This window comes from Tyto alba, unplaced genomic scaffold (genome assembly GCF_018691265.1).
Source record: "Tyto alba isolate M040663 unplaced genomic scaffold, T.alba_DEE_v4.0 Super-Scaffold_1000006, whole genome shotgun sequence".
Classification (NCBI taxonomy): domain Eukaryota; kingdom Metazoa; phylum Chordata; class Aves; order Strigiformes; family Tytonidae; genus Tyto; species Tyto alba.
Window position 1 is genome coordinate 5,602,908 of NW_024881272.1, and position 20,654 is coordinate 5,623,561.

The 20,654-nt window shown below is 58.1% G+C and overlaps 1 protein-coding gene and 1 long non-coding RNA gene across 6 annotated transcripts; one reads left to right on the top strand and one right to left on the bottom strand.

Annotated features, from left to right (window-relative positions):
• Positions 1–3,075: 3,075 nt before the first annotated feature.
• FAM163A (family with sequence similarity 163 member A) lies at positions 3,076–20,628 on the top strand. 5 transcript variants are annotated; one of them, XM_042786330.1, is made up of 6 exons: positions 4,491–4,534; positions 14,937–15,059; positions 15,597–15,693; positions 16,230–16,252; positions 16,760–16,874; positions 17,572–20,628. In XM_042786330.1, the coding sequence occupies exons 5-6, from the start codon at positions 16,782–16,784 to the stop codon at positions 17,983–17,985; spliced, it is 507 nt and encodes a 168-aa protein (XP_042642264.1). In that variant the 5' UTR covers positions 4,491–4,534; positions 14,937–15,059; positions 15,597–15,693; positions 16,230–16,252; positions 16,760–16,781; the 3' UTR covers positions 17,986–20,628. The 5 variants fall into 5 exon arrangements, with proteins under 5 accessions (XP_042642272.1, XP_042642264.1, XP_042642271.1 ...); XM_042786338.1 differs by lacking the exons at positions 4,491–4,534; positions 14,937–15,059 and adding an exon at positions 3,076–3,276; XM_042786337.1 differs by lacking the exon at positions 14,937–15,059 and having other exon boundaries at positions 4,504–4,534.
• Positions 6,410–7,623, bottom strand: LOC116964552. The gene is made up of 2 exons (XR_004408791.2): positions 7,387–7,623; positions 6,410–6,659 (listed from the first exon to the last, which is right to left on the bottom strand). It is a non-coding gene; the product is annotated as an uncharacterized LOC116964552 (long non-coding RNA).
• Positions 20,629–20,654: the final 26 nt, after the last annotated feature.

Genomic DNA, 20,654 nt, shown 5'->3' on the forward strand with positions numbered 1-20,654 from the left:
GTAATGAAGGTTTGTGCACCCAAAGGGCTGCACAGATTTCCCCTCTGGGAGCTTCAAGTGCTGTGGCTGGGTCCCCTCCAGCTCTCCCACCACTTCCCATGTTCCTGGGACAGGGGTACTGAGCCAGCTCAAGGAGAGAAGTCAAAGAGGCTCTTGGGCAAAGCTCTTGCTCCCAGACTGATGCTCCGGGAATGCGATGGGTTAATCCTACGCTGCTGCCTAACTGCAGTCCACCACTGTAAACCCCCACCCCGGGAGGGGGAACATTCATTGTATCTCTGGATGTAAAATACACAAGAGCTGAGCTTTAATGACATTTATCTTTGTTTGGGAAGGAGACAGCATAACTCTCGCCTAACAACATTACCCGAGGCTCCTTCTTGCAGAGACGGATGTCACCACGACAGGCAGCCCTACGTGTCCCCTCGTGTCTCGTGGGCAGCCCTGGCCCTCGCCACCCAGGTTGGAGCTCCTCGGTGGTCGCATGTGATGGAGAAGGATCCTTTTTTTGGGGAATGCACCCTCCTTTGACCAGCTCCCAGGGGAAAACAACCATCTGCCCCATTAAATGGGTGCGCAGGCACCAGGGCAGGTCTCTTCTCCAGCCCACCGGGATTGGGGGGTTGTCTCTGCTGTCCCCTAAACATATGATATTTGTCCTGTGACACTGATGTGGGCGAGGCGCATCCCGGCCACCTCGCTCGGATCCAATGGGGAGAGGTCGGGGCTGCTGGGCAGCTCCTGCTGCTGAACGTTTCTTGGGCCGTTGGGCTTGTTTTCCAGTGCTTGTGCAGGCAAAAGCGAGCCCACCGAGGTGTGTAATGACTAATCCACATCTGGAGGGAATGTGCTGCCGAGGGGAAAGCTGTGCATTAACTCTGAGCTCCCCAGAGCCCTCCCCCGGGGAGCAGGCAGGTTTGGGAGGAGGCAGTGATGTGCTCCCAGGGCCGCCCTGGGAGGGAAGGAGGTGAGGTGAGGGCACCGCAGCATCACGCTGAGACGCTGTAACCAGCTCTGTGCGAGCTCCTACCCCCAGCCAGAAACACAGGAGGGTTGAAGGTTGCTCTGGCTGACTCCCAAGGTCCTTTCCACGGGCTAATGCCCCCCTTTACAGCCCAGCAGCCCTGTTCTTGAGTGCACGAGGCAACTGGATAGCTTCAAACCTGTGAGGAGCGAGCTGGATGCCGGTGAGGATGGCGTTTTGCACTGTCAGGCTTTTTCTGATTGATACAGCCACTCCGGCCTCTGCTAAAAATGAAAATAAAAGCAAAATCTGACATAGAACAAAATAAATCCCCGTGCCAGCAGCTGCAGGTTCAGCTCCTGAGCATCCTCCGGCATCAGCGTTTTGGGCGGGTGGAAACGCTTGCCTGAACAGGAAGGAAATTATTGATGTGCTGAAGTGCAGGGGTGTAAGATGTAATAACGCAAGGACACCCGCAAGCGCAGGGCTTCAGACGCATTCCTCATCTCTGCAGCGTGGCTGTGGCTGTGTGTGCGCCCACGTGGAAGGCTGACAGGGTTTGCACGTGCGGATATCACTGGAGAAGGACCTAAACAAGGTTTCGCTGTGTTATTTAGCTGAACATTCAGCTTAACAAATAAGGAAGTATCAGTGTGCAGTAGTGAAGTCTGCAGGCTTAGATTTTTTTACAAGAGAGGAGAGGCAGAAGGGAATAAAAGTATTTTATGGTTTTGTTTTTAAAACTAGTCAGTAAAACCCTTTTCGGCGCTGGGAAGAAGGAATCTCATAAAACTCACACGAGCTTCCCCAGGCTGATATGAGTTTAGCTGCAATACTTACAAGCTTTACAGTCAATTGGACACGTGGGTACTGCAATGTCTGAGGGCTGCGGAGGGTGAGATCCTGGCAGGTTTATGATCCCCGTGTCGCCAGGGTACCCGTGCACCCGGGGCCTGAGCAGCGCCGAGCTGCGTGCGGTGCCCCGGCGATGGCAGGTACCGAGATGCCGGCCAGGCAGGGACGCTTTGCAGGTGCTTTGTGTTTCCCCTGCCCCAAAAGAAACTACGATAAGGACTTGGAAAGTGTTTTGGATCAAACTGCTGCTCGATTTACCAGCAGTGCTAACCCCAAGCACTCCAAACACGCCAGCTGGGCTTCCCAAACCATGTGTTTTATTTAAAACCACATCGACTGAAAAGAACAACTGTGGGTTTCATTTCCTTCCCCGCTGCGGAGCATCTGGCGCTCCCGTTTCCGAGCTTTTCCCAGACCACCACGGAGGCGGGAATCCCACCTTTTGTGTTCCGTTTTGGCGCCTGCTTTAAAAAATAATGAAACGACAATAGGAAACTCGGCTTGGAGGAGGGGAGGGAAATGAGCCCGGCAGCGAAATCACACGAGCCGATAACCCTGCTCGCCGGAGCGATGCTGTTTCACGTTCGCTTTGTCGTGATCTTCTGCGGCGCCCGCCTGCTTTGGGCCGGAGCCACGGAGGGGGTGGTGGCAGAGCACGATCTGGATCTGGGCAGTCTCAGCCCGGCCTTAGCCAAGGGACTCCTTAATCCCCCAGAAACTCTTTTCCACGTCCATCCGCAGAAGCAGCGACATGTCAGATCCTGACTCAGCTGTAAGAATGCCTCCCGTGGCCCCGGCAGCACTTTCTGAGCGGAGAAGCGGCTCTCCCTGTGTCCTGGGCTGTCGTCACTCCTCTCATCCTGCCCAGAGCAGCCCAGGAAATTAATTTCTCACTTCTCCTGGCCTCCTCCTCCTCCGTGCTCGCCTGGATGCCCCTAATTCCCATCCCTCTGACAGCTCTGAAGCCCAGCTGAGGGAAAATGCATCTCTACTACCCTCCTCAGAAACACTCCACGTGCTCGCTTTTCTCGGCACGATGCTTCTCCGTATTTCCCGGCCCTCTGATGTGCCAGAGTTGGTAATGTGGAATTCTTTATCAGCAGGGGAGTAGGGAGGCTTCCCTCCTGGGCCGGGCTGTGTGCGGGGACGTGTGTGCCTTCGCAGCCGGCAGCCGCTTCGATCCTGCGGCACGGAGGGTGAGCGCTGTGACAGGATCCACTTATCTCGCCTTCGCGTTTCATAATTCATCCTGCCCTTTTGCTCGAGGCGCAGAGCCATTTGCATCCAAACGAGTGTTTATTTCCTCCCAGCTCAGCTCTGCCGCTGGATCCCGGGGAGAAACCGGCGGGTCGGGCTCCTGGCACCGAGCTGCTGTGAGGGCTGGGCTGGAACCACGGGGAGAGCGATCCGTGGGCAACGGGATGCCCTGACTGACGGCGAGGGTAAGGGAGGAGAAGGTGAGTGGTGTTTTCTCCCCAGCTTTAGAGCTTGATCTACAGGGACGAAAAGTATTGGTGGTGTCCCTTACTTAAAAATGGAGAAACTGAGGCACGGGAGCGTTCAACTGACTGGCTGTAGTGTAATCCCGCGAAGCCGCGCTGCCTTGCAGTGCCTCTCGTGCCCCACAGAGACCAAAATCAGAGAGAAACAGACGAACACGTGTCCCCCTCGCACAGTAACCCTCACAGCAGCCAGCTCGCGGTGCAAGGCATGAGATTAGATTATCTTTTATCGTAGCTCGCAGAGGCGAGCGGCTCTCCATTTCCGAAGGCGATGCCAGCTGCAAGCTGCACCTTCCCCAGCTTAAACTCTCAGTTTGGAGCTTCAGAGGTGGAAACACTTACTTACTGGGGGCAACACCTTTCGGTGTGGGCGCGTTTGCTCGTGCCTCCCCAGTCCCAGCCTGTGCTCGGGGTCACGCAGCGCTGGGCCGAGCTGCCGGCAGCGCCGCGGAGCCGCCGGCCTCGCGCTGGGAAGCCGCCGTGCGCTACAAGGTCGGCTCTGTTTGACGGGGAGCCGTGGGGAGGAAGAGGGGGGTCCATCTGGCTTTGAAAAACAGCTGGTAGGCTTTGGCATCCTTCCCCCCAGCCCCGGCTCAGCCCTCTCGCAGCGGCGCGGCGGGTTTTTCTCCTGGGTCTTTGCAAGCACCGGAGCCCACCCAGCCTGTGCTGGCGGCAGGAGGGGTGTCGTGACCTGGGATGTGGTGGGATGGACGAAGCAGGAGCTGGAGCCTCCCGAGGGGTTTCTCTGGGCCGAGGCGGTGGTGGCGGCAGCAGCGGGGACGCTGGCGGGGTGGGGGGAGCTGGTTTGGGGTGCTCAGGGGTGCTGCAGGACCCGGGCTTGGGGGGTGCTGCAGGGCTCGGCTTTGCGGATGCCCTGGGAGGGTATCCGGGAGTTTTGGGGGTGCTCAGGGGATGCTGCCAGTGTGTGCTCGCCCCCAGGAGACCCGCGGGCACTGGGGGGGGGGCGGGGGAAGAGGCTGAGTGGGTGCACTCCCGTTTTCCCCACCGTGGGGCAAGCGCCCGAGGGGGTTGAGGGGGCCGTGGCCCGCCTCCCTTACAGAGGAGTTTCAGGGGTGGGGGGAGCCCGTGTCTGCTCGCCCCTGCAGCCGGGGGGGGGATCGGGGGCGGCGCTCGGGGGCGGCAGCTCCGGCCCCCGGGCAAACTCCTCCCCCGCCGGCCGGACCCGCCTTGGCTCTCCCGCTCCTCCGCTCCGGTGATTCTTCTTCTTCCTTTTATTTATTATCACCGCTGTTCTTATTCTCCTTCTCCGGTCCTCTCCTTCCCCCCCCCCCCGCCGGCCGCTGCCCCTCCAGCCGCCGCGGCTCCCCCGGACCCGGCTCCGCCGCTCGCTCCTGCCCGGCCCGGGCGCCCAGGTACGGCCGGGGCACCCCGCTGCTCCCCTTCCGTCCCCCAAACCTCGGGCACCCCACCGCCTTCCATCCCCAAAACCTCGGGCACCGCAGCTTCGCGGAGGGGTCGGGCCAAGGGAAAGGTTCACGCTGGGATGTTGGGGCCGCGGTGGGAAGGGGAGCCCGGGCGGTTTGGGGGGGGGGATGCCCGGCTGGGATGCACCCAGCACCCCGGGGCTGCACCCAGCACCCCGCTCCCGGCACCCCGGGGGCTGCGCCGAGCCCCTGCGCCGCAGCTTCGTCCAGGTGAAGCTCCAGGGTTGTGGTTCCCGAGGAAGCTCCTGACTTATTTTCTCAGGGTTACGTTGTCCAACTTTGTGCTGAGCTGGGTTTTTTTCAGTCACCGTCAACTCTTCTGGCTCCTCGGGTGGGTAGGACCGAGTTTGCCCGTCTCTAAATCCTACTTCTTCGCAGCCAGGAGAAGTTTTGAAAGTCCCAAGCCCGGGGCTCAGCCTCTTGCTCCCTCGGCAGCAGCCCAAAGCTTTGCCATTCAGCAAAGACATGATGGGCTGACACTCGCTGCCGAACCTCTCCGCAGAAATGGTGGCTGCCTTTGCTGAAGTGGAGGAAATCAAATCCTTTTGTTTATCCCGGAGGATCTCTGTTTTATCTCTCACCGTGCTGCGGTAATTAAAGGAGACCTGCGCTCCAGTTATTCGCCTGGCTTTTGTTTTCTCTTAAGGTTATCCAGGAGGATTTTATTCCCTCCAAAAGGGCATGTGGAAACATTTAGTGTTTTCAGCTGGATTTTGTTTGTGTGCTATTGATTGTCTCTCCAGCAGAGAGATTTTCTAAGGTGCGGTGGAATATTCCATCCCAGCAGAGGCTTGTATTACCGGGGGGCTTCTTTTCCCGCCCCCCCCCAGCCTTGCCCCTTGCTTGTCTGAGCCCAAGTCTCTGTTTTGGGGCACTGGGTGTACTGGGGCTGCTGGCTGGCATTTAATGTCACCCCGCGGGATCCGATGGGCTCTAACCTGGGCTTTGCCAGGGAGGGGGAGAAAAGGCTTTTTCTAGGAAGGGCTTTATTCACCTGTTGAAAAGCCAAGAGGGAAGAGTGGCAGTAGGCTGTTGTATCGTGGTGCGCATCGGATCAGTGAGTCCGACTGCATTCCAGCGACATCTCCGCTGGGACGTGAGATCTTTTCCCATCTCTTTCCAAAGAGCTGGATTTCAGCCCGGCCTAAGGACAGCTGACTGGGGAGCCCTGCTTAGGCAAGGCAGCACAGCCCCGCTCTGCTCCAGCCCGAAAGGCCTTTAACAGGCTGGAAATCAGGTGGCGGAGAATTTTCCACTCGGCAAACCCTCCCTTGCGGAGAAAGACCGAGTATCCTCCAGCCATTTTTGCGTGGGAGCACTTTGGGTGCGCGGACCGACGGGAGACCCAGGCAGCTGCCTGTCTGCTGGGGAGCGTTGGGACGGGGAGCTCGGAGGAGCTTGGCTCTCGGCTGGAGCGGGATCACCGACTTTACCCACGGGAACACGAGAGCTGCTCCCCTTTTTGGGGTCCGCCTCAAACCCGGTAGCCCCCCGGGCAAGCAGCAAACAGAAATAAGGTCATGCCATGGTGTTCCTGTTGTTCCCTGCCCCGGCTGCCTCCCCCTTTTCCCCCTCCAGCCTCCGTCCCCGCCGTCCCCCATCCCTCCCGGCATCTCTGCCCGCCCGTCCTTCCCCATCACTGCTTTCCCACCAGGATGAAATATTTATTGAGTCTCCGTTACCCTTGTTTTCTTGAAAGCGCGTTTCACACTTCATTTGCAGGAGACATTAAGAGACTTCACGGCGGGTTTTCCTGCTCGCTGGGCGCGTGTGATGATGGTGTGTGCGTGACCATCCCGGCCCCGCTCCTGCCTGACCGGGCAGCGTGGCCTGGGCGAGGTGGAGGACCTTGAGCAATGGATGAGTCTGTATCCCTGCTGTGTGATAAATCAGCTAGAGAAAAAAAAAAAAAAAAAAAAAAAAAAAGAGCTGGTCTAAAATCCAGCAAAGAGTTCAGCTCTGCAGAGCTGCCCCATCCGGGCCTGGTTGCACTGCGCCTCCTTGCCCCGGCTGGGATGCGGTGGGTAAAAAGAGTGTGAGTGGGCTCATAAAGCAGCCGTGGGTGAGATTTTCCCATGGAAAAGTCACTCCTGGACCTGATCCTGGAGTGAGTCTGCTTGGATTTACTCCTAACAGCGGGGTTGGGGTCGGACTGTGCCCCTGTGTCGGGCCATCCCGGAGGGAGGAATTGCTGTTCTTGGGAAGCGGAGCTGTGGCTGGGGACCCGCGCCCGTCCCGGGGGGTGGCTGTCCCCAGGCGGGCTGTCCTCCCACGGCAGGGGGTCAGGATTGTTGTGGGTACTGCCGGCACCCGAATCGCAGGGTGGGGAGGGGGGCCCGTGCTTTGAGTGGGGCAGCTTTCCAGGAGGGAGAAAGCTGCAGGTTGGTAACAACTGATCCACTCAGGCTGCGTGGGTGAGAAGGGCAGGGTGGGCTTCCCAGCGTGCGTTCTGGTGGTGGGGATCATAACCTCCCATCCCCATGGGTACCATGGCTGTCGCCGGGTCTGCATCCCACCGGGAAGGACTAGATACGTGAGCAGAGCTAGCTGGAGCACCCAAAAAAGCAGAGGAGGCAGACCCCAGAGCTCCTCATGGGTGGTGTCGGCGGCGGGGGGTTACCTGGACTGCAGGCAGTGGGGTTTTGGCTGGTTCCCCTCCAAGCTGGCTGGCTTTTCGCATGATGGGTTTGTTATCCCCCACTCAGGGAGCCCCTGAGTTGAGAGGAGCAGCTCGTCCCTTCCCCGTGCCGTGTCCATCTCTCTGACAGGGTGACCTGTGGTGGCTCCCGCACAAATCCCACCCTGCTGAACTCCCTGCTCCTGCTGTGGGGTTCTTAAAAGCACAGGGGAGTGAAAAACACAAGTGTCTTTAAGGCTAGGAGATGGCCACCCCCTGAAATAGCTGCCGGCCTGAAGATCTGGAGGTGGGCATCCAAGGTGCAGGGCAGGTCGCCTCTCCTCCCTGGAGCTGGGGAGGGAGCAGCCGGTGGCTGCCCTCACGTTGGGCAGACGGAGGCAAACAAAGACAAGAACAGAGACTTTTCTGGGTTGTTTTTCGGATCCCGATCACGAAGCCACGCTGCTCCAGAGCCAGCACCTGGCCCTGCTGCCTGGCCCCACCGAAAAGAGACAGTCTGTCTGCCTTGCGCTTTCGGGGAGGCTTTGAGAGCCCTCCTGACTGTAGTACTGCCTCACGTGGGAGGCTCCTCTCTCTGTATTGCTGCCTGAATGCAATTAGGCTTTAATGAGTCATTAAAATAAATCTCTGTTTCTACTCCAAGCGAACATGCCGGGGGGATGCTGACAGTTGGAGCAGCAGGTCTTGCATCATGCGGAGGAAGAGGCTGCGCTTCCCCGCGCCCTCCTCCCCAGGGCTGGGCCGTGGCACCCTCCATCTCCTTTTTCCATGGGAAAAAAGGGACGTTTCCCAAGCACCATGCAGGTTTGCAGCTACTGCGGGAATGGGATTAAATTATAGCCAGCCCTGGGGTTGGTTGTTTTGGAGGAGCGGTGGTCTGAAGGTTATCTGCTCCTTGATGCTGAAGGGCACTTGCCTGGCTAGAAGTGGGCAGAGATGTAACCAGCCCTGGTTTTCAGCTCCTGGTTTGTTAAAGATGCTGATGGCTTATGGCCGTGTCCTTTCTAACCCGTATCTGGGGCTGAAGGGAGATGAACATCAGGCGAGCACCGAAATATGAAAGGGAAAATGTGGTGCACCACTGACAGACATCCATATAGTTTTCCTAGATGTAAATGGGATTTAAAGAGAGCTCGTGAGCAGAGAGGGGTGGTGGTGGCCCCTCTCCTCCTGGTCAGATACAAGGCTCGTCTTCCTTCCTGCCACCCAACTGGTAAATGGTCCAGTTACCCCTAATGATGTCTTTGCTAATTTAATCCCTCCGCAGTGGCTGTCTCACTGGCACGCTCGCGGGCAGACGGGGGGGCAGATGCTGGGGGGGGACACGGGGGGGGACGTCCCCTGCGCGTCCCCAGGGAACAGCATCCCCCAAACACACAGTCGCTCCTTCAGCCACCGGCCCCATAACGTTATCCAGGCTGCAGGAGGGCACGAGTTAAAACCAGGGATTGAGCAGGACAATTTATTTTCTATTTTATTTTAGCAAAACGGATAAATTGGGTGACGTTGAGGCACGACAGATCCAATCTGGTGCGACTCGGACCGCGTTGCCTGAGCGTGCCGCGCCGGGGGGGCTGAAGCCGATGGGATTACAGAGGCTCCAGCCTCAGCCAGAGCTTTTCCCCTGGGCTTTGCTTTTGGGAGCAGAGCTTGCTGCTACATGAAAAGGTTTTGCACGAGTTGTGTTTTATACATCAGGCTGGGAGGAACGGGGACAGGGCAGCGAGGGCAGATCTGGGTGGGAATTGGGAAACTGGGCAGAGGATTTTCCTGGGAATGATGGAAATAAGGTGGAAAGGGTGAGGTGGCACTGATGTCCAGGGCAAGCAGGGAGATAACGAAGTGGTGCCTTGGAGCAGAAGCTGTCCTGGGGGCTGGTTCAAAGAAAGCCAGTGAGAAACTGTCTTAATGAAAAAAAAAATCTTTACTGGGAAACTCGCTGCTGTGCTTGGTTGGATCTTGGTGGGGATGCTCCTGGCTGTTGCACAATGATTCTCCTGGGACTGATCCTCCTCTTCCAGTGTGTGCCTGGGGATGAAGAAGCATTTTCTGTCACCAAGTCCCCCGGTGGGGTTATCCCCACTGGGGAGCAGAGCACTCACCTTCCTGTGGTAGAGCAGTGAGAAAATCAAACTGGGGGGAAGATCGTATCTCCACAGGGTGTGTTTGCAGCCCCTGGGGAACGGGGGGATCCGGCCGAGGTCTTTGTCTCCCTGCCCTGATGGGAAGAGCCCAGTGGTGTGAAAATAAATGGGTGCTGAGGAGATGAAGGTTTCATCTTGGAGCCATGGGGGTGCTGGGGAAATACTGACCCAGGGCTGGGAATCCTTGAAGGGAGGCTGGCTCCGTCACACTGCTGGGGAGGATCTCCAGGCTGCAGGATCAGCCGGACCCTGATCCATCACCTGGACCCTCCTCGGCCCTGAGGCCTCGGTGAGGGATGGCTGGAGGCTGAGAGCTTTTAAAGAGGTCCCTGCTGCCCCGCTTTGCTTGGCTGGTAGCTTCTCACCTTCTCCTGGGCAAGTGCTGGGAACGCTGGCGGACGCAGGGGAAAGGCGGCTGGCGCTTTACCACAGGGTTAAGTCAGTCGTGGGATACCTACACCGGTGCAGTGAGCTCCTGCAAACACCAAGGGTGACGTTGGGGTGGCAGCAAATAACCCTTCCCGCTCCTTTCTGGGCGCTGCTGTGACAGGGGGATTTAGGAGCAACATAGGGTGCAAATCAGACCCAAGTCCTTGCTTTCCGGGGATCCACGGCACGGCAGGATCCAGTCTGGGCTCCGGCTCTCTGCTGGCCGTGGCTGTGGGCACAGTCCCGAGCCTTCAGCTTTCCTGTGCGGCAAAATGCTCCGGCTTTTTGTCGAGGGTCGGTCTCACCTGCAGCATGCCCAGCATCCCAGCTCTGCACGGCCTCGCTCCGCTCCCGGCACGGACGCTGCTGCCCTGGCTGCCCGTCGCGGGGGCTGTCGGGGCGCTGGGAGGGACGGTGCCTGCGGCAGGGACGCTGGCCAGGTCCTGGCTGGCTCTGGAGAGCCCATGGGGTTCTGACGTGCGGGATAATCTCAGAAACCCTTCTCTGTGCAACTTGGCTTGATGCCGCCAGTTTTGTCCCTGGTTATTTTGGGACCATGGCACGTGTGCCCGGGCTTGGCCGTGGGTTTTGCTGGGAGCGGCCCCGGGAGGGACCCCGCGGGCAGCAGCGGGAGATGAGCCATGTGGGTCAGGCCAGGGACATTTCCATCCCGCGTCCCACCGTGGGTTGCCCACATCTGATGCCTTCCCCCTGTCCGGGGCTGCACATTCACCCCTTCTTGGGGCTGCACCCACTCACCGTGGCTCCCAGGCTGGGCTGATCGGGAGCTGGCTGAGCAAACAGAGCGTGGAGATGTGTGGAGGGATGAGGAGAGAGGTGTCATTGTCCTGCGATAGAGAAGGGATGTAATTATACAGGGACTTGCCCAGATCCAGGTGTAGCCCTGGCCACGCCACAGGCTTTGCAGTACCATGTTGATAAGTATATGCTTGCAGGGGGGACAGGACGGTCCCTTCCATGTCCTTCCATCCCTACACACGGTTCCAGTTAATCCACGCAGGCAGGCGAGACAGGATCTGACTAGTCGCTGAGGGAGATAAAGGGCAGGTGAGATGCCCAAGTAACGAGACAGTGGTGTAATCCGCACCTGAGACATCCCAGGCTGCAAAGCCACCCTTCCTCAAAAAATCTGTGAAGTGCCAGGAGGTCTCCCTGGGACAGGGATGCGGACGTGCCGGCCGGTCCCAGGACGTGCCGGGGCTTCGCACACCTGACGGTGCCACGGCTGGGGATTGGAGGGGGATGCCCAGTCCTACGTGGCTGTAAGTGCGATTACTGCTGGTGGGGAAGGTCCACTGGGCTCCCACAGGGCAGGGTGCAGCCTGGTGAGGGAACTTAAGTTGGCAAGAAGGTGTGTTTTGGCAGAGTTTGATGCCCAGGAGCGGGGATCTCCTGGGCTCGGTGGGTCGGCAGCGTGGTGTTAGCAGCAGGAGCGCAGCTCCTCGTGCCCACCCAGGAGCTGGGCTCTGGCTGGCGGCTTGCACCCATGAAGTGGCTTGGTTTTTGTTAATTGCAATTAATATCTTGCCTTTCCCACAAAGCTTTTGCAAGAAAGGAGCTGGTTTCAAAACTTTGTCAGTATTTCTTCTTTCTTGTCTCTCAGGTGGGGAGGAGCAGGGCCGGGAGGAAGCGGCGGCGAGCCCCGGGGGAGCTGGGGCGAGTGGTGGAGGGAAAGCAAGGGCAGGCTTGCGGCAGGGCACGGGATTTTCGGTTTTGATGACTGACTGCAAATCGCCAGAGCCACAGCTGGGGGACGGTGTCACCTCTGCGACCTGGCTGTCCTTGCGGCGGTCAGGAGCGAGGAGCCGGGGCCCTGCTGCGGTTTCCCTCGCAAAACTGCCGGGCCAAACCCCGCACGGCTGGAGGCACCAAAGGGGTCACGGCGAGAAAAAAGCCTCGGGCCGCGCAGAACACCCTTTCTGCTGGGAAAAGCCTTTTTTGGTTTTCTCTGCAGCAGCCTGAAATCAAAGTTTTCCCAACCGCTGCTGTGATTTCTGTCCGCAGGCTGGTCCGAACTCAAACATAACTCGGGCAGAACCAGCGCCGCTCCCGGGGGTGTTATTGCTGCAAAGGGGAGCGGGGTTGCTCCGGTCACCCAGTGCCACGGGCAATTTTTATGCCTTAAAGATGCTTTTTACTCAATATATTTATTAACAACATATAAAAAGTCAGAAGGGGCTGGCTCCATCCTGGCCCTTCCCCCCTCCCCCCAAAATGATGGGGCTTAAGCAAGGGTAAATCAAAGCAGCAATTTGTAACTCCTCCAAAAATCAGTGTTTGTGAGGCCTAGGGCGGGCAGCAGGTTCAGCTCCCTGGTGACCCTCGTGGATCCCTTAATTAAGAGTTTAAAGGCTTCAAAGTGACACAGTGGTTTGGGACCTGGGCAAGAACCCCGGGGGCGAGTGCTGGGGCTGGAGGGAGGCTCTGGGGGGGCCACCACATCCTCCTGCATCCCACATTGCTATTGCTCTTTGGACTTTCATTTGGACTCTGCTCATTCGGGGTGGGGGGGGCTTCTCCTGGTTTCTGCTCCCCCATGACTCGGCTCGTCCCCTTACGCCTTGCAGCATCCGACATGCAACGAGTTTGCAGGGTCTCAGCCCTCTTCGTGTACCCAAGGGGGCGAGGGGGAGGGATGTGCTGCTCGTGTCCTGCCCTCGCCGAGCTTTGCAACCGTGGATTGATCCACCCAAATCCCGCCGGGCTGAGCCCATGAGGGGCAGGCTGCAGCCGCCCGGGAGCTGCCCTGTTGTTTGCTGCCGTAATCTGTTTTGAAAAGGCAGCCCCTGATGCTGTTTTTTTCCAATTAGGCCCTGGGAGATGATTCTGGTAAGGCAGCAGCCGGGCTAATTTACCAGGCAGACATTTCATTGAATTAGCCCGTGAGCTGCAGAGCAAAACCGGGAGAGCAGAGCCCGGGCTGGGGCAGGACTGGCCGGTGAGGTTTGGCATGATGCTGGCGGCAACTAGCTGTGCTCTGCCCGAGCCTAAAACCTGCTCCTGAGCTCTCGTGTTGGTGTTTGACCCTTGCTGGGTGCAGGGGTGAGCTCGGGGCTGGTGGGATGCACCGGGCGAGGAAGGATGGGAGTTTCTCAGCTGGGCTGAGAGTGCTGGCAGCTGGCAAAAACCTCCCAGCAACTTGCAAACCGTGCGAATCTGTGATGGACGTCATTGGAGGGGAATAAATATAGAAGCCTGAGATGCTGCTCGTTCCCAGAGTCACTTTTCAGGCCGTAACTGTGCGCTACGAGGCGAAATCAATTAAAGAAAATGTATCTCTGCAGCAAGCGGTTTTGCAGGCCTGCCCGGAGGAGTTCGATACGGCCGGGGACCCTCCCTCCGCCCGCTCCCATCCCCATCGGGGACAGTGTGACACCACTGCCTAGCACCTCAAAATAGCTTCCTGAAAGCCAGCGAGGTGCAGGGAGGGTAACGCAGCCCCACTCGTATAAATCCTGATTTTATTCAGCAGTGGTTTGTGTGCCAGAGGGTCCCCGTGCCCGCCCTTGGGGCATAGCCCCCCCTCCTGAGCCGCCCAGGAGCAGGTGAGTGGTGAGCACCAAGGCATCTGCTCAGCGTGGGATACTTAAATATTTAAACAACCCACAACTCCCTTTTTAAGGCAGAAGGGGAACTGGGACTGCGCCCTGGGGAGTTTGGCTTTGCAGGATGTGCATCCCCCCGGCGATGCCTCTGCAGCCGCGGGGCTCGGCTCACGGTGCAGCCCCAGGCCTTTCGGGGACCCCTAAAAATGGGGTGATGGGGCTGTGCGGTGCCCGAGCCTGGGGGGACGTGAGCCAGCGGAGCCCAAAATGCCCCTTTCCTGGCAGGTTGGGATGTGCTTGCGGGGAGCGGGTGGAAAATGGAGATGGGCTGATCCCCGGCAGCAGGGAAGTGGCTGCTGCGACTGTAGTGTGGCTCGTGCAAGGGCTGGAAAAGGCTGTTGTAGTTGTCCTGACCCTTTCCAGGCATATTTACCTTATAATTCCCAAGACCTCAATTACTCATGAGGCTGGGGCTCTTGCTCCTTCGGTGGGAGGTGTTACATCCCCTCCTGCATCCCTGCAGAGGAGAGCCGTGGGTTAGAGAAGGCTGTTTTGTAGGTGCAAAATGTTTTATAGGCACAAACTGGGTAGAAAAAGAACTGCTAGGCTGCTGTGAGCAGGAGGTGGGGGGGGAGAAGGGGAGGAAACCTCCTCCTCTCTGAAAGCATCACCTTCAAAAAGATAAGGAAAGGCAGCGCTTCTCTTCTGGTTCGTTTTAAATATTGCCTTTTTTTTTTTCTTTTTAACATTCACTATTTTAATAAGGAAGAGCCTGGCTCTTGAGCGGGGCTGGTGGAATGCTGATCCCAGCAGCCCCAGAAATGGGAATGCTGGGGATGGGGCATGTGGAAGCGCAGCGGTCCTCGAGGTCAGACTTGGACATGACCAAAAGGTCCCCAGGGCCGGTCTGTCCCCACCTGGGTCATTCTCCGAGGCCGCCTGCTCGCTCCAAACCTCAGGCTAATTGGATATTGCTCCCCGAGCTCTAAATCAAATCACAGCCCCCGTGAAATGAAGTTTTCTGGATACGGACGGCCTCCTGCATCATCCATCATCACCCGGCTCATGGCTCATCCCTCTTGGGGGTCATCGAAGGTCAACGTTTGCCTTTTCCAGCCACCACCATCAGCTTTTCCCTGTTAAAGATGCCACCCAGGGAGGCAATAACTCCATCGAAGGCCCCCCAGTGTTTCCCCACACCATCCCTGGTTGCGTTTTGGGGTGCAGTTTGGTAACAGGGCGCCGGAGCCGAGCGTGCCAGGGTCTATTATTAGCTCTGTATTGGGTTCCTTGATGGATGGAGGTATTAGCTGGGTTATGCACCTATTGATTTCTCATGGTTTTTTTTTTTGTTGTTTTTTTTTTTTTTTTTTCCCTTTGTTTCGTGTGTGAGAGCGGCTCAAGGAGGAAATCCAATGCGCTCCCGCTTTTTGGCTCCGTACGGGAACTTTCCAAGAGCTGAAAATCAATTTGTGTCAGGCCGGATCCTGCAAATCACTGCAGAGGAGCGAGGAGGGTGGGTGATATTGGGGGGTGGGGAGGGTTCCTCGTGATGCCCGCCAGAACGTGTGGCAGCAAGGGGCTGGGGCAGAGTTGGGCAGGTCTCGCCTGGAAGCTGCCACCTCCCTCCGTCAATCAGGGCTGCGTGGCGAGTAGGTAATTACATCTCCTTGGCTGCAACCGGCTGGCACTCGGGCCCTATCAATTAGCCTTGCTCTGGACAAGGCACAGCGGGATGTGGGGTCAGTAATGAAATGTGGTCGTGCCAGGCATCGACGGAGGGTGGGGGTGAAGGGTGCACCCACTTCTTGGGCGCAAGTCTCTCGCTTTTGCTGAAATTGCAAGTTTTGGGCGCGGGATTGTCCTTCGGTGGCGGTTTGGGTTTATTTTGCAGCACCCGCCTTTCCCGCCCGTCTCCCGAAAGAAGGAATGCGTTTAGCCCCGCCACGGGGACGGAGGTGGCACCGGCGGGGATGGGGACACTGGGCAGCCCCCCCTTGGGCAGGGGGATGAGCTGACGGTGGTGGGTTTTTCTCCTTGTCCTCCCTCCCAGGGCTGCCGGCGTCTCCGCGTGGCCATGCAGCGCTGCCTGGCCCGGCCGGCCGCCCCGGGGCCGGCGTGACCGCGACGTCCTGCCTGTCCTTTTCTGGGTAGGTGCTCGGGGGGTGGCGGGGGGGTGCTGGGGCTCGCCAGCCCCAGAGGGGGTGGAGGGGAGAACCCCCTTTCCCAGCAGCACGTAAAACATTGTCCACTTGTGAGCTGATGCATCTGCCTCCTCCATAATTAATTTTAAAGAGGAAAAGGCCAAGTGCTGACTAAGCCAGGCCTTCGCCCTGCGAAGCTGCGTGATTCACGAGCTGCTCATAGCCTTGTCCTGCAGAGTGTTTCTCCGACTTTGGGAAACGCCTCCGTTCCCTGCTCCAAATTAAAGAAAACAATCCTAATTCTAATAATTACCATCATCACGGTCATCATCGTCATCTGCAGGACCCAAAATGCTTTTTGCACCACGGAGGCTCCCGGGGGCGCAGACACGTGCTGAGCCCCATCCCTGCGGGATGCGGGACGTGAGGCAGGGCTTCCCACAGATCCTAAATTGAGGCAAATTCTTGGGAAGTGGGGAAACGTGAGTGGGTGCAAGGGGTGCTGGCGGGCCACGGCTAACTTCTCCCTCTGCTCCTTCCAGGTCCAACGCCTCCGTCACTGAACGTAAGTAGGCAGGGGGATGGAGGGGGGGGCTGTTTGGCTCGTGCCAAACTCATGTTAGACCTGTTGGTGCCCAGCAGGCAGCCGGGGTGCATTTTTTTGGACTCACAGTGCCAAAGTTGTGGAGTTTAAAGGCCCCCCCCCTTTGGCTTTTCTTGCTGGAAACCCAGGTTCGCTTCTGTGTTTTGGAGCAGAAGCTGTATTTTCTGCTGGCAGGGTGGAAATCGGCCCTTTGGGCTCAGCAAGGGGGGAGGCTCTGCGGGTGAACTGCGGGGTGTTTCTCGAAGACCCCGAGGCAGAGACAGCGATGGCAGCGATGAGACCTGATGCTGCATCTCAGGCATCCCCTCACTAAGAGGAGGGGGATGATATTGGGGGGGTGGTTTTCTGGTTGGGGGGACAGGACCAGGGATGCCTCATGGGCGGCACGTCTGTGCCGTGATGATGAAGCCATGGTAGGTGATTGTCATGTCCCAGGGTGACGCGTGTCCCCGTGGCTCTGCCTTTCAGAGTTTGATGGAGAATCGGTCGGATGACAGCGGGAACTGTTGTTATCACCGGGGGAATCCTAGCGACAGTGATCCTACTGTGCATCATCGCCGTGCTCTGCTACTGTAGGCTACAGGTGAGTGCCACGGCTGCCCCCCCTCTCTTGTCACGAACCCCAGCAGCGTCGCTGCTCCTTGGGCTGAACTGCCACTGCAGGAGGGATCTCAGGTTTTTTTTTTTTTTGCCCACGATGGGCAGGGAGTTGAAACATTTTTTCCCCCAGGTGCCGCAGAGTCACGTCCTTTCCTCCTCCCGCTGCCGGGGGAACTCCCCTAAGGCTTTTGAGGACCTGCAGCCCTTGCTAATTTAGGTGTAGGCTTGGCTGGGTTTGCAATACCAGATGGAGATTTTTAGATTTTTGGTTTTTTGTTTTTTTGTTTTTTTCCCCTTGTAAATTAAATGAGGAGGCTTTCAACAACAGCTAGCTTACAGCCTCCTGCTCTTTAAAAGTTAATGTGAAGCCCGCGCCACGCAGCAGCGCCCCTGCGATGAAAAGCACAGCGGTTACTTGGAGGAGTTTCCACCTGGCAGGGTAAAATCCCTTCCCCTTGCAAACCTCGTGGGGAGGGGAGAGGACGAGCTCCCTGGCAGCCGCCTCCCGCACTGCGCTCAGGTCCCAGGTTTTGTCGGGCTTCTGCTGCTTTGCAGGACCCAGGTACCGCTGGAGAGCAGCGAGAGGCCGGCGGGTGGTTCCCGGGGCAGGGGACTGTGAAGCCGAATCTGCCCGCCGGCTGCCCCGCTCCCCCTAACACAGCCCCTTCCCTTTCGCGCAGTACTATTGCTGCAAGAAAGATGACTCCGATGAAGAGGAAGAGGAGGAGGAGGAGGAGGAGGAGGAGGAAGAGGAAGAGCCTGACTTGCCCCCGCACTCGCACCTCGGCACGTGCAACGCCTGCAAGTCCCGCGTGGTGGATGGCCGGGGCAGCCCCGCGCCCGACCCCAGCGAGCTCAACCAGCACGGGGCTCACAACTACTGCCCGACCTGCTCGCCCTACAGCTCCCCCTTTTACATCCGGACTGCCGACATGGTGCGCAACGGGGGCGAGAGGGTCGCCTTCGCCCCCGCGTGCTACAAGGAGATGGGGCCGCCCCTCAACATGGCCACCCTGCAAAGCTACCCGGTGAGCCGCCACGGCCTCCTCCGCGAGAGCTTCCCGAACCCGCGGGCTGTCAGCACGGAGGTGTAGACACCATCGTCCCTCGCACGGGGGTGCCCCCGGCCGGCGCCGGCTCGAGGGAAGGGGCTTTTCGCTTGTCTTTGGGGAGCTGGGGGCGGGGTGGGTGGTGGTGGGGTGTTTCCCTGCAGAGAGGACCCCATAAGCCCAGCCCAAGACCAGCACGGTCCTCCTGCCAAACCGCCCGGCGCGGCTCAGCTTTACGGGCGAGAAGACGAGAGAGACCTCGGAGGGCCACCTCCGGACCCATCGTGTCATTATTATTCTACTCTGTCTCCTGAAGGGACTTGTCTAACGAGGGCTATGTACAGTACAACCTAATTTAATTACCCCCCAACCCCCTGAGCGAGGCCTTCGGTGTCCCCGCGCAGACTCCTGAGGGGACGCCCGGAGCGACCCGGTAAATCCCACCGCCGGGCTGGGAACGGCAGCGCTCCTCGGCGATGGGGAAGGGAAGGTCTGGATCATCCTGCTCCCCTCGTCGCCGCTAGCGGTTAGCTTTTATGTTTGAGTGTAAGACAGGACACCGTCTCCCACCCGCTTCGGTCTTTGCACGTGCTGAAGAAGTTCAAGACATGAATTTAGATCACTGCCGGGGGAGGCACAAGTTGCTCGCAAAAACCGCTCACCTACGCAAACAGGCACAGGCGGAGCCTTCTGCAGCCGAAGCCCCCACATCTTCTACTCTTCACAAGCTTTCTTAGTGATTTTAACTCGGACCCGTTAAAATGGTGAGATTTTATTTACAAGAGTCACATCCCTTAAATAACTGCAGTTTTGGTCACCCTCAGCGCTCGAAGCCCTCCTCACCCTGACGGCTCCGGACAGCCAGAGGCAGGTTGGCTTTAGGACGGCTTTTGCCTTTGACAGCAACAGCAGAGCTCACCAGGTCATGTCTCCTCCTTTGCGGGGCCCACGACGTCCCACGGGACAGCGAGGCTCTGGTGGTGTCGGGGCCCCCCCTTCTTTTGCTGTTGGAAGAAGAAGGTGCAAGCACCCAAACCTGGGTTCACCGGCTCTGTGGCTCGGTAATGACAGTCAGCGACTCTGCCTTTCTGCAAGAATGAATGTGGGAAAGTTCCTTCTTCCTTGATAAATCAAATTAGGTGAAAAATGCCTAAAAGGATGTCTCCATCGCTCACCGGCGCTTCCAGAGCAGCCGGTGCAGGGCTGCTCGGCTGAGCGGTTCCCATCCCTGGCCGGGGGGAGGGACCCGGGCAGCAACGATCCCCACAGCCGTGCGGATGCTGCGGGAGGCAACGGCAGGAAACGCTTGCCGTGCCTTTGCAATATAGGGTAGGGCTGCTCAGAAATGGGAGCGGTAGGGTGTTTTGTTTTGTTGGTTTGTTTTTTTTTTTTTTTTTGTTTTGTTTTGTTTTGTTTTTCACCACCGCAATTTAGAAATCATCCTGCTCGCTCACAGAAGGGTTTGGACTTAACCTCCCCGTTCACGCGTGGAAAAAGCAGGTCTCGGCACGGAGGCGCGCGCGCACGCTACGTGAGCCTCAGCTGTCTACGTTATCAGGCGAGAGGCTGGTTTACACTTTGGACCTGCTCATGCCTTGGCACCTCTGCTCAAAGTACCCGAAGGAGAGGAGCCGGACGAACGCCAAATGTGGTGACTCCTGGTAACCCAACACCCTGTCCCAGCCTGCATTTTACACAGCCTTTTGAGCAAACGTTATGCACCGTCTCCCCCACCCCTGGCCCAGAAAGACACTGCATTTCCATTATCCTGAGACTCAGTCAAGCTGCATCTCTTTTAGAGAGCCTCCTTCCACTCTCCGAATAGAGATAGCAGGTTTTAAATGTCCTCTCACATTGAGGGCAGGCGGGAGGGAAGATGAGTTAGCAAGCAGCAAAGCTCTCTGGATCCCACTGGACGACAGAGCTATGGACTGCTGCTTTCCATCCAGCCAGTAGTCTTCCCTGAAAATACAGGCTGTGACGGGGAGAAAAACCTTGGCTAGCTCAGTAAATTCCATCCATTCCCCCTGGAGCATCTGCTCAGCCAGCTCCCTGTCCTGCTGGGAGCCAGAAGTGTATCGGTCCCGGTGCGCTCTGGCAGAGGGCCCTGCGCTGCCGTCCCTCGAAGGGCGCAGAGCCAGCTCGCCGGCACGGCGGCTCCCGGCACCCAGCGCCGCCTCTCGGCACACACCAAGGCTTCCCCTTCCCCTTCCCCTTCCCCTTCCCACCGGCCGGGCCGCCAGCTCCGGAGGGTGGGAATGGCACCGGGGGGGGGGGGGGGGGGGGGGGGGCTTTGAATTTTGGGGGTCACCCTTCTGGTGAAAGGCAGGCAACCGCATCGTCACCTTCGTCACGAGCAAACGGAGCGTGAGCTGTCGCCCGCTAACGAAGGGCAAGGGCTGGAGAGGCAGTTCCAGAGCACTTGGATGGCCAGGACAAGGGTTATCCTCACGGCCAACACAACGCCCTGGGTCTGGCCCAGCTTGAGTCTGAAAGGGCTGGAAACACAGGAGACGCAACTGCAGGTTAGAAGGTTTTGGGGATGGTGGAGGAACAGGACGGGATAGGGGCAGGGATCCCAGATTTTTTTCCACTTCAGATTCCTCCTGTTATTATTCTCTGTCTTTGTTGCTCAGCTATGGGTCCAAATTCAATGTCAGAAATAAACGAGGACTTTGAAATACAAAACAGGAGTGGTTTCTGTTCTTTGGTAG